This window comes from Nicotiana attenuata, chromosome 8 (assembly GCF_001879085.1).
Source record: "Nicotiana attenuata strain UT chromosome 8, NIATTr2, whole genome shotgun sequence".
In the NCBI taxonomy this organism is placed as follows: Eukaryota; Viridiplantae; Streptophyta; class Magnoliopsida; order Solanales; family Solanaceae; genus Nicotiana; species Nicotiana attenuata.
Genome location: NC_031996.1, coordinates 10,283,562 through 10,296,167, shown reverse-complemented (window position 1 = coordinate 10,296,167; position 12,606 = coordinate 10,283,562). Strand labels below are relative to the sequence as shown.

The 12,606-nt window shown below is 37.5% G+C and overlaps 1 protein-coding gene across 1 annotated transcript; it reads right to left on the bottom strand.

Annotated features, from left to right (window-relative positions):
* On the bottom strand, nt 8,487–9,125 carry LOC109231775 (CLAVATA3/ESR (CLE)-related protein 6-like). The gene has a single exon (XM_019397406.1). The coding sequence runs from the start codon at nt 9,054–9,056 to the stop codon at nt 8,805–8,807; it is 252 nt and encodes an 83-aa protein (XP_019252951.1). The 5' UTR covers nt 9,057–9,125; the 3' UTR covers nt 8,487–8,804.

Here is a 12,606-nt window from a genome sequence, read left to right as displayed (position 1 = left end):
ATGTAACGTTTGTGTCATTCTTTTACAGAAATGACTAATGAGAATGAGAACCAAGTTGTTCCAATGGTGACTACCAATGCCTCAACAAGCCGAACGACACCGGCAGCATTGGCACCGGCGGAGAAACCCGGAAAATTTTTCGGGATTGATTTCAAGTGCTGGCAGCAAAAGATGTTCTTCTATTTGACTACTCTAAGTCTCCAGAAGTTCATCAAGGAAGATGTTCCTGTGCTGTCCGATGAAACTCCATAAACTGAACGATTTCTCGTGATTGAGGCGTGGAAGCATTCAGATTTTTTGTGCAAGAATTATATTCTAAGCGGGATGGAGGATGCTTTGTATAACGTCTACAGTTGCGCGGAAACGTCAAAGGAACTGTGGACTGCGCTTGAAAAGAAATACAAAACCGAAGATGCCGGGTTGAAAAAGTTTGTTGCTGCAAAGTTTTTGGACTACAAAATGGTAGATAGCAAGTCTGTTATTACCCAAGTCCAGGAATTGCAAGTGATTATTCACGATCTCCTTGCTGAAGGTATATATCAATTTAATATTGATGTAGAAAGTAGTAATCTTAGTATTTTTACTAACAGAAATTTCATTGAAGGTCTTGTCATCAATGAAGCATTTCAAGTAGCAGCGATGATTGAGAAGTTGCCTCCTTTGTGGAAGGACTTCAAAAACTACTTGAAACACAAACGCAAGGAGATATCCCTTGAAGATCTCATTGTTCGGTTGAGAATCGAAGAGGACAACAAAGCTGCTGAAAAGAGAGGCCGTGGAAACTCAACAATAATGGGAGCAAATATTGTAGAAGAGAACAAAAAGAGGAAGAAGGCTTCTGGACTGAAATACAACCCAAGCAAGAAGCGGTTCAGTGGAAACTGCTACAACTGTGGAAAAACCGGACACAAATCTACGGAGTGTCGTGCTCCGAAGAAAGACAAGAAGAAGGGTCAAGCAAACATGGTTGAAAAGCATGATGATGTTGATGACTTATGTGCCATGCTTTCCGAATGCAACTTGGTGGGCAATCCTAAAGAGTGGTGGATTGATTCTGGAGCCACTCGCCATGTTTGTGTTGTTAGAGAAGCTTTTGCTACTTATGCTCCTGTTGGACCCGATGAGACGATTTCTATGGGAAATGCTTCAAAGGCGAAGATTGAAGGATGTGGGAAGATATTTCTCGAAATGACTTCCGGCAAAGTGGTGACTTTGAACAACGTCCTTCATGTTCCTGAGATCAGGAAGAATTTAGTCTCTACTGGACTTCTTGTTAAGAATGGTTTTAAATGTGTATTTGTATCCGATAAGGTTGTAATAAGTAAGAACGAAATGTTTGTAGGAAAATGTTACCTCACTGAGGGCCTTTTCAAGCTGAATGTAATGGTTGTTGAAAATAATAATAAAATTTCAGCTTCGTCTTACTTACTTGAGTCAAATGAATTATGGCATATACGTTTGGGTCATGTCAATTATAAAACCTTACGGAAAATGATTAATTTGGAAGTATTTCCCAAGTTTGAATGTGACAAATCAAAATGTCAAGTATGTGTGGAATCTAAGTATGTTAAACATCCTTATAAGTCGGTTGAAAGGAATTCAAATCCTTTAGACTTAATTCACACAGATATTTGTGACATGAAGTCAATACCATCTCGCGGTGGAAAGAAGTATTTCATAACTTTTATTGATGATAGTACTCGATATTGCTATGTTTACTTACTTAATAGTAAAGATGAAGCAATAGACGCATTCAAGCAATACAAAAATGAAGTTGAAACGCAACTTAACAAGAAAATCAAAATGATAAGAAGTGATAGGGGTGGTGAATATGAATCTCCTTTTGAACAAATATGTTTAGAATATGAAATTATTCATCAAACAACAGCTCCTTACACGCCCCAATCCAATGGGATTGCAGAAAGAAAGAATCATTCATTAAAGGAGATGATGAACGCATTATTGATAAGTTCTGGTTTACCACAGAACTTGTGGGGGGAAGCTGTTCTTACAGCTAGCCGAATACTAAATTGAGTACCCCATAGCAAAACACAATCCATTCCATATGAAAAATGGAAAGGAAGGAAGCCCAACTTGAATTATTTTAAAGTGTGGGGGTGTTTGGCAAAAGTGCAAGTTCCTAAACCCAAAAGGGTAAAAATAGGACCAAAAACCGTTGATTGTATTTTCATAGGATATGCGACTAATAGTAAAGCATATCGATTTCTGGTTCATAAATCAGAAAATCCCGACATTCATAATAATACAGTTATAGAATCAGATAGTGCTGAGTTCTTTGAAAATATATATCCGTATAAGAAGGAATGTGAGTCGTTTGGTGAAGGATCTAAACGACCTCGGGAAGAAACAAAAGAAAGTACACTTAACCAGGAGGATCCAAGACGTAGTAAACGTCAAAGAACGTCTACTTCATTTGGACCAGATTTTGTGACTTTCTTATTGGAAAATAAGCCTCAAACATTTAAAGAAGCTATGTCTTCTTCGGAATCATTGTTATGGAAAGAGGCAGTCAATAGTGAAATAAAATCCATATTGAACAACCATACATGGGAATTGGTTGATCTTCCTCCTGGAAATAAACCGTTGGTTTCTAAATGGATCTTTAAGAGGAAAATGAAAGATGATGGAACTATTGACAAATATAAGGGAAGAATTGTGGTGAAAGGGTATAGACAACGAGAAGGTCTTGACTATTTTGATACATACTCTCCAGTTACAAGTATTACGTCCTTACGAACGTTAGTAGCGTTAGCTGCAGTTTATGGTCTTGAAATTCGTCAAATGGATGTTAAGACGACCTTCTTAAATGGAGAGTTGGAGGAAGAAATCTACATGGAACAACCTGAAGGGTTTGTGGTTCCAGTTAAAGAAAAGAAGGTCTGTAGACTTGTTAAGTCCCTTTACGGACTAAAACAAGCACCCAAACAATGGCATGCGAAATTTGACCAAACAATGTTGTCAAATGAATTTAAGATAAAAGAATGTGATAAATGTGTGTACATTAAAAATATTCCAAATCACATAGTCATTGTTTGCTTATATGTGGATGATATGCTCATAATGAGTAATGATATTGCCAACATAAATGCTACTAAGTGTATGCTAACTAGCAAGTTTAATATGAAAGACTTGGGAGTTGCTGATTTAATTCTGGGAATTAAGATCCATAAGACTTCTCAAGGTCTGGCGTTGTCACAATCTCATTATATTAAGACAGTACTTGAAAAATTCAAGCACTTGGGCTTTAAAGTTGCAAAGACTCCAATTGACGTGAATCTTGCATTAGCAAAGAACAAAGGCCAAAGCATATCACAATTGGACTATGCTCGTGTGTTGGGTTGCTTAATGTACATCATGAATTGTACACGACCAGATATAGCTTGTGCTATAAGTGAATTGAGTCGATATACGAGCAATCCAGGTCAATCTCATTGGATGGCCATGAAACGAGTTTTGGGGTATTTAATACATACCCAGGACTTTGCTTTGCACTACAGTAAATATCCTGCGGTCATTGAGGGAATACTGTGGTGCAAATTGGATCACCGGATCAACTAATTCCAAGTCCACAAGTGGATATGTATTCACTATAGGTGGAGGAGCGGTATCTTGGAAGTCGTCCAAACAAACTTGTATTGCCCGCTCTACAATGGAGGCTGAGTTCATAGCCTTGGATAAAGCCGGTGAAAAAGCTGAATGGCTCCGGAATTTCTTGGAAGATATTCCATTTTGGACTAAACCATTGGCACCAATATGCATACATTGTGATAGTCAAGCGACAATTGGAAGGGCTGGGAGCGTTATGTATAACGGTAAATCTCGTCATATACGACGAAGACATAAAACCGTTAGACAATTACTCTCTAGAGGAATTATCACGATTGACTATGTAAAGTCAAGTGATAATGTGTCGGATCCACTTACAAAAGGCCTAACTAGAGAGGTAGTTGAAAAGTCATCAAGGGGAATGGGACTGTGGCCGAGAACAAGTCATAGTGGCGGTAACTCTACCTAGAAGACTGGAGATCCCAAGATCTAGGTTCAAGGAGATCAAACAAAGTCATTAATGACGGTTCAACATTGTCAACTAAACTTTTGGTCCATTCTCGCGATGAGACAATGTTCAGTACCAAGGATAAAGCATTAAGGCTTTTTAATGATTTCTAAATTTGATACGGGGTATATCAAATAGTGTATCTACGAGATGACACGCTTAGGAATCACCTATGTAAGTGTGAAGTGTTAGCCGCTCCAAGGAGAACTTTGTAAGGCCAGTTCTCTACGCACTTATGAAACCAGGCGGTGTTCATGGCTGAAACGAACACAACAATGAGAACCAAAGACGGTTAAGGGTTGGTTGTGTGACTTGTGGTTGTCTAGGTGTACACCAAAGTTCGACGATTCAAAGATATCAAATCTACCGATTGATCGAGTATATCCGACATAAGTTCACTACGGAAAGTTCAAAGGGAAACCTGCTTATCCAGATGCAATTAATCCTTGCTTGCGAATCACACAGTTTTTCATGCATACTTCCGTGATATAGCCATTCCCCATTCATGTGGGGGATTATTGGGTTTTTTTATTTAATATATATTAAATACATAAAAGAGGGTGAATGGGAAATGGAGGGAAATAAAATTTTTGAGTAAAATTTTAAGTTTCCTCCCCTTGGCAAATGGACATTGTCCCATATTTGAAGAGGAAGAGGTTTTTTATGGGTATACAAGCAATTGCTCTTCTTCTAGCTCTTAAAGAGTTGAGAAGAAGGCAAGCCTCATGCCGTCGTCGTCGTCGCTCGCTCGGCTCGGCTTCGGCTACGGCTTCGGCTACCGCTTCGGCTTCGGATTCAGATTCAGATTCGGATTTGGATTTAGATTTGGTCAAATGATCGATTGATTGATTAATTTTTTGGACCAAATTTATTTGTTAATAGTAAAATATTAACAGAAATGTTATTAAATGTTTGTTTTAATAATAGAATATTAATATTAAATATTAATATTAAATCCAATCCGTTTTTCTGTTTTGGTAACAGAAAAGTAACTACCTTCTTCAATTTTTCCTCTTTATTTTCCCTCTTTATTGTTGAGTAAATGGCCATTTATGTAATGGCATTTATGTTGTGGCCGTTTTGCATAAATAGTCATTCTGAAGAGTTACACCTTTTCAGATTTCAGCCCAACTTTGGCTATAAATACAACACTATTCTGCTCAGAATTTCACTACGATTTTTTGAGTTTCTTCTCATTCTTCTGCATACTTTTAGCATCAAACAAAGCAAAAGTAAGTGTGATTTGCTACCGAACTTTGTGTTCGCTGAAACACTGGGGTTTGAAGTACCACTACACCAGTGTGTAATTCGTTCTATCCTGGGAGGAAATAATCCATAACCTTGGGTACTAGGAGGGGATTAAATTCCTTAAGGAAATACTATGAATTCAGTGGGCTCGAATTGGTTTTCTGTTTATGTTCATTTCTATTTATGTTCATTTATATTTCCAGAATTATTTTACAAATACAGTCTACTAACAGAAAATAGTATAGACCATTGGAGGTATAAGTGAGAAGATGTTGGAAGTGATGGTAGATGTTGAAAAGGAGGCCACGGCAACGTATGGACATGACTGGTTTTGAAGAAGATTGTGTCTTCAAGCGTGGGTTTGAAGATAAATTGGGTGTTTGTTGTTTTACTTTATACTTTACTATTATTTTATATATTTTTTATTTCAATTTTTTCTTCTAAAAATTAGAATCACAAATTCACGCTTTTGTGCACTGATTGTACAGAGCATTTTATCCACCTCAGTTTTATCTATGTCACATACAACAATAACAACAACAACCCAGTAAAAATCCCACAAGTGGGGTCTGGGGAGGGTAGTATGTACGCAGACCTTATCCTTACCCCTTCGGGGTAGGGAGGCTGTTTCCAGAAGACCCTCGGATCAAGATAAGAAGAAAAACAAAAAGGAGACAAAAAGGAGAGAATGTTAGTTTCACCACAGAGATCATAGAAAAAATAGGAACATAAAATGCAGAAGGGAAAATGCAAAAACAAAAACAAAATGATGGCTAGTAAATAGGTCCTGCACCGAAAAGAGAAAATAGTAAGACACGACAATGCCCCTAGCTATCTCAGATAAAAACCCTACCAGACTATGCTCACAACAGTACAAGGTAACGCAAGACTCAACTACCTCCTAGCCTACAACCGTAATACTCGACCTCCACAACTTCCTATCAAGTGTCATGTCCTCGGAAATATGAAGCCTCGCCATATCCTGCCTGATCACTTCTCCCCAATACTTCTTAGGCCGCCCTCTACCTCTTCTCGTGCCCTCCACAACCAGTCGCTCACACCTCCTTACTGGAGCATCTGGGCTTCTCCTCTGAACATGTCCGAACNCATATAATAAAATCATCATTTCTAATCTTGTCCATCCTAGTGTGCCCGCACATCCACCTCAACATCCTCATTTCTGCTACTTTCATCTTTTGGATATGTGAGTTCTTAACAGGCCAACACTCAGCCCCATACATCATGGCCGGTCTAACCACCGCTTTATAGAATTAGGTACTTGAAGCTGCCTCTACTAGGGATAACCTGTGATTCAAGCCTCACATCCATGCCCACTTCCCCCGGCTCAGTGCTGAACTTACACTCCAGGTATTCCGTCTTCGTTCTGCTCAGCTTGAAACCTTTAGACTCAAGAGTCTGTCTCCAAACTTCTAGTCTTTCGTTAACACCGGCTCGTGACTCATCAATCAGAACTATGTCATCGGCAAATAGCATGCACCATGGCACATCCCCTTGAATATGGTTTGTTAATGCATCCATCACCAGGGCGAATAAGAACGGACTGAGCGCAGAGCCTTGGTGTAACCCCATTTCAACCGGAAAATGCTCAGAGTTGCCTCCTACTGTCCTAACCCGAGTCTTAGCCCCATCATACATGTCCCTAATCGCCATAATGTAGGGAACCGACACACCTTTTGTCTCCAAGCATCTCCAGAGAACTTCTCTTGGAACCTTGTCATACGCTTTCTCTAGGTCAATAAACACCATGTGCAGATCCTTCTTTCTCTCTCTATACAGTTCAGTCAGAGGGGTTTAAGATAATAATTTTGAACACGTAGAAGTGTCTGAATGGGAACAAGTGAAGCAGGAGGACCGGAATGTCAAACTGGAACAAGTACAAGGGTTTACTAGGCTATTCCGCCTTTTTAAATTTCCAGGCTGATTTACAGGGCTCTGGACCTCCTAGTACAAGGCATTGTGGGCTTCATGGGCCACTGGATACACATGCCTATTTAATATGCAAATAATATTAGATTTTCTATTGGGCTTTTAACATATATAGTCCATCGCTCAAAAATAATTACAGTCGCTAATTAAATATTACAAAAAATATACAATAATAAAAATGTGGTAAAAAAATTTCCCTTTTCTATAATAATTAAAGGAAAACACAATTGGTACTTCTGGGCCAATTACAAAAAGGTTTTACATACTGCTGTCTTTGACACTTGTGACATCCCTTTGGAAATGACAATACTAAAATAATTATACTTAAGATTAACATATTGCTGATATATATTAAGTGAAATAGTTCAAGACAGTAGCAGAGCTAGGATTTTCACTAAAGGGTATTAAATTTAATAAAATAAATATACAAAGAAGTCAAGGGGATCCAATACATAATGTATATACATAAAAATAATTTTTACTATCTAAAGGGGTATCAGTTGAGAGCCATTGGTGCTAGGCAGTGGCGAAGCCAATTGGTCATAAGGGTGATCAACTGACCACCCTTCGTCGAAAAATTGCATTGTATACATAGGTAAAATATTACGTTTTACAAATATATAAAACATATTGAACATCCTTTATCGGAAATTTTTTTCACTTCTTTTAAATTTGAACGCCCTTGGAGAAATTCTAGCTTCGCCACTGGTGCTAGGCAGGGGATCATGCGTTTCTTGTTTGATTTCTTTTTCTTAGTGAATGAATATGAATATTCGATCCAAAATTAAATGCAGTGAGTGGAGTAGCTCAGGATTACTCTTTGAAAAGTACTCAAAAATTGATGAGAGACAACTGTATTTTCTAATAGAACCGGTTCGACATTACTAAATTTGGTTGGCCTAGGCTATTAGCGTTCCGAAAATATTTGATGAAGCAATTTTCAATATGCTTGAACTGTTTGTAAATTAAGTTTAGACTCTTTTTAGCTTTTGCCATGTTACTCTATATTATATGCAGAAAATTAAGTAAAAGAGGAAAAGATTACATTAAGATCCTAGGATCCCAATTCCCAAATAGTACTACTTAATAACTATCTCCCCTCCTTTATTGGAGAAGTGAAAAGCCGGGGTTGCCAAAATATATAAGTGTACGTAGAGAATATAAAATAATTAATGAAAGAGAAAATAAACAATCTTTTTCTGAATTTTTTTCTCACTTTAATTTGAGTCAATTACAACATGGTGTCAATATAGGCTTCCATAGATGAAATAACATACGATATCGTCTCTTTTGAAGACAAAATAATACAGCTCTTATACGTATTTTCATACAAAGTCCATTTTTACTTTCATGGAATTTTGGAATGACAAGATTCACATTTCAAAGGTAGTTGCCAATCAGAGGTGGATTCTGGAGCAGGTTCAACTGAATTCACTCCTTTCGGCTCGAACCACTTATACAAAAAAAAGAAAAGAAAAAAAAATATAGGATAAAATATATTACAATATCCGTTCTGAACCCGTTGACTCTATTGTTAATGATGTCGTGGATCTGGTCCTCCAGGTACTACTCTATCTGCATCCACCAATACTACCCTCCTTTTAGTTTCCATCAGTGTTTTCCCCAAATTAGAACATATTTCACGTAAAATCTGCTGGCTATCTATCTTTTTTTTCATGCTTTTAAAGCCCCGATAGCTCGTCGCTGTTGAAGTATTTACTTCTGCAAAGAATAGTAATAGAACAAGAAATAACACTAAACTCAGCATGGAATTTGAGTTGGCCATAATGTTGATGGAAAAATCAAGAATTGTGAGAGACTAAAGAACTAAAGGTGGTAGGTTTTGATAATCAAGTAAGGTATCAAGAAAGAAGCATTCATGCAAATATATAAGGAACTCCAAATGGACGTGTCCAAGAGTGGAAACCTTTTTTAATCATGTGCATATAAAAAGAGTTTTTGGAGCTTGCAAACCGGAAATATTTTGGAACATGGGTGTTTTGTGTGATGATTTTTGCATTCATGTGAAGCCCATTTTCTAAAAGTTACATAATCCATGTTGTCACTTGTCCCTACTTGTGCACTCAAATTTTTTGTTGTATCCATATACAGTTTCACTTTCTTTTTTGTCTCGTTAATCCATTGTGAGATTGGTTTCTTTGAGTTGGATGGCTAGTCATCTTGTATGTCGTTTAAGTCATTATTTCTCGGATTATACAACAACAATAACAAATCCAGTAAAATCTCGTAAGTGGATTCTGGAGATGATAGCGTGTATGCAAAAATCTTACCCCTACCTTGTATAAATGGAGAGGCTATTTCCAATGAACACATGGTTCAGCATAGTCGTAACAATAAAGCAAAGGAAATAAAGTAATGGAAAAAGACATGGAAAAAGCAGTAACAACAACAAGATGGTAACAAAAGCGAAGAAGAAGCAAGATCAGATTGATATACCTCTCATTATACCTCCCATATTCAACCAATCACACCTCCTCATCGGGGCGCCAGTACATCTCCTCTTCACATGCACAAACCATCTCAACCTCCTTTCTCGCATCTTATCCTTCACGGGAGCCACACCCACCTTTTTCCAAGTATCTACGTTCATGATATGATCCCTCCTAGTTGAAAGCACAAGAGGGGGAGGAGGGGAGGGGGGGATGAATTATCGATTTTTCTTTTTGTACCCTAAGTAGTTGACTAGTTTACCAATTAGTTGACTGAATGTGAGAACATAATATAAATAGAGCAGAAATAAAATGCAGGAATTAAAGACACCAGTATTTTTATACTGGTTCGGATTCAATGTGAATCCTACGTCCAGTCCCCTTGGGTTGCAACAGTGTTCTCTTTCATTATTTGAAGTAACTCGGTACAAGAGAGTTGATGTAGTTTTACACCAACAGCTTAGTCACTATGTTTTTTCTCGCTTATTGATACAATGCCTCACCAGTAATTTTCCTCTCTTTCTTCTCTCCCTAGTTATACAGTAGATGTAGAGTGGAGTACAATACTTACTTGGAGTAGAACAAAAAGAGTGATTGATAGTGGTTCGATCAAAGTATATCCGTTCCAAGCTGGTGCAGTGAATATTTATACTCTGTGAGGCCTATATGACTTGTGAATCTTGAGAGATTGCAAACCCAAGGGAGTTGATCTCAAAAAGGAATCGTTATTGATTCTTTCCAAGAATAGAATATTTCTTCTGTTGATTTACCTTGACTTGTGGTCTTGATTGGATTCTTCCTTTGTTGAGTGGATATTTTCGTTATTTGGAATATCAAATTACATCCCTTGATCTCGGCTTCGATTGACGTCCTTACATGGAGGAATCTTTAGTGCATAATTTCGTTCCCTTGATTTCCTCTGATTGAGGTCCTTCCTATAATATCATCCTTGATCTCATGCCGAATTCTTGATTTATTTTTCCTTTGATTTTTCGCTACTCCTTCCTTTTTCGTCTTGATTCTTCGATGCTTCCTTTCTATTGCTTAAGGAATATTTCTGCACATAAAGAATAATTCGTTATTTTGCATCATTAAAATCAACTTAGATCTAACAATCTTCCCCTTTTTGATGATGACAAATTAATAATGTAATAACATCAGTTTACTTTCCTATTTATCAATCGACTTAAAGTTTGTTGTAGTCCCTCAATCTGTGTTTCTTGTCAGATATGACTAGTCGACTCCCCCTCAATTGTATACTATATAATGTACCTGCAAGTTTCCTGGAGACACAAAACATCTGTAAGAAAATTTACAGAACACAGAACAACTACCAATAACAGGGAATACATGCCCTTAAACCTGCTTACTTTCTCCCCCTTTAGCATCAACAAAAAGTTATAACCTACTTTAGCATGCAAAAACAGAAGTAGTTGTCTTAATAATACAATCCATGACCGAAACATCAATCTCAAAAGAAGCAAAAAAAATTGTTTTAAACAACCATGCATCAACGGTGCAGAAAGTAGATAAGGGTATTGCAGACAGCCTCATTGAGGCGATCAAAACTAGTATTCACCGTAATAGAGATCCCATCAATTCTGTCGTGCACCTCTTTAAAAGCCTTTACTGCAATTTTTTGTTGTCGAGAGAATCTGCAGTCGGATCTTAGACATGTCAGAGCCTATCTCCTTTGACACTCCATGTACATCTTCAATTGTGCTTTGCATAAGGTTAGAGAGTCCTTGATGACAGTCAATTTGTCATTGATGGAGGCTAGCTTTTCCAAGATATCAGGATCACCTGCACTGGGAAGAGACAAAATGGTTTTTGTTAAATAGGAGTTTCAATGATGAAAAATAATATATCACATTTGGTGCAGGATCACAAGGGATAAAACAAAGAAATCAAGAAGCCCTATCATTCAAGTATGGATTAAGGAAACAATCTACTAACGGGAGATCTAGAAGAAAATCAAAGGAAAAAAATCAATGATTAGAGATGAAAAAGGAAGAAGCAGCGAAGATCCGGAAGAAGAATCAATCAATGATTTGATAGATTATTGACGGAAGCTATTATAGGAAGGTCCCAAATCAATGAGAAACAAGATTACTGGAGATCGTTGAACTTAGAAATCAAGGGATCCATCGCCGATCACTCAAGTAACAGAAAAGATATGCCTAGTGGATGAAAAGCCTGTTAAGACCACAAATCAAGGAAGATCAACAGAAACTTGACCTTATTCTTGGAAAGAATCAATTTATGATTCCTTTCAAGGATCAACTCCCTTGGGTTTGTAATCTCTCAAGATTCACGAGTCAAGAAGGCCTCACGAAGTATATATACATTTGTTCCAGGCTAGAAGCAGATATACTTTGAACGAACCATGATCACTCTTTTTGTTCTACTCCAAACAAGCATTGTATTTCTCCTTAGATCTGCTATGTAATTAGTGAGAGAAGAAAAAGAGATAAATATTGGTGAGGCATTGCATCAAGAAGTGAAAGGTGACATAGAAACTGAGCTATTGGTGTAAAGCTACATCAACCATCTTGTACTCGAGATACTTCAAATACCGAAAGAGATCACCCTTGCAACCCAAGAGCACTAGACGTAGGATTCACATTGAATCCGAACCAGTATAAAAATCCTGGTGTCTTTATTTTCTGCTCTTCATTTCTGCATTATTATTATTTTGTTTTATCTCTAGTCGATTAATTGGCAAACTAGTCAACTACTTAGAATACTGAAAACAAAAATCGTCAATTCACCCCCTCCCCTCTTGTACTTTCAATTAGTATCAGAGCTAGTCTCACACTTTTTGTTCAACGGCTTGTGAGAAAAGATCATGGTAAATTAAGTAACTGTCGGAGCACTCTTTCAAGA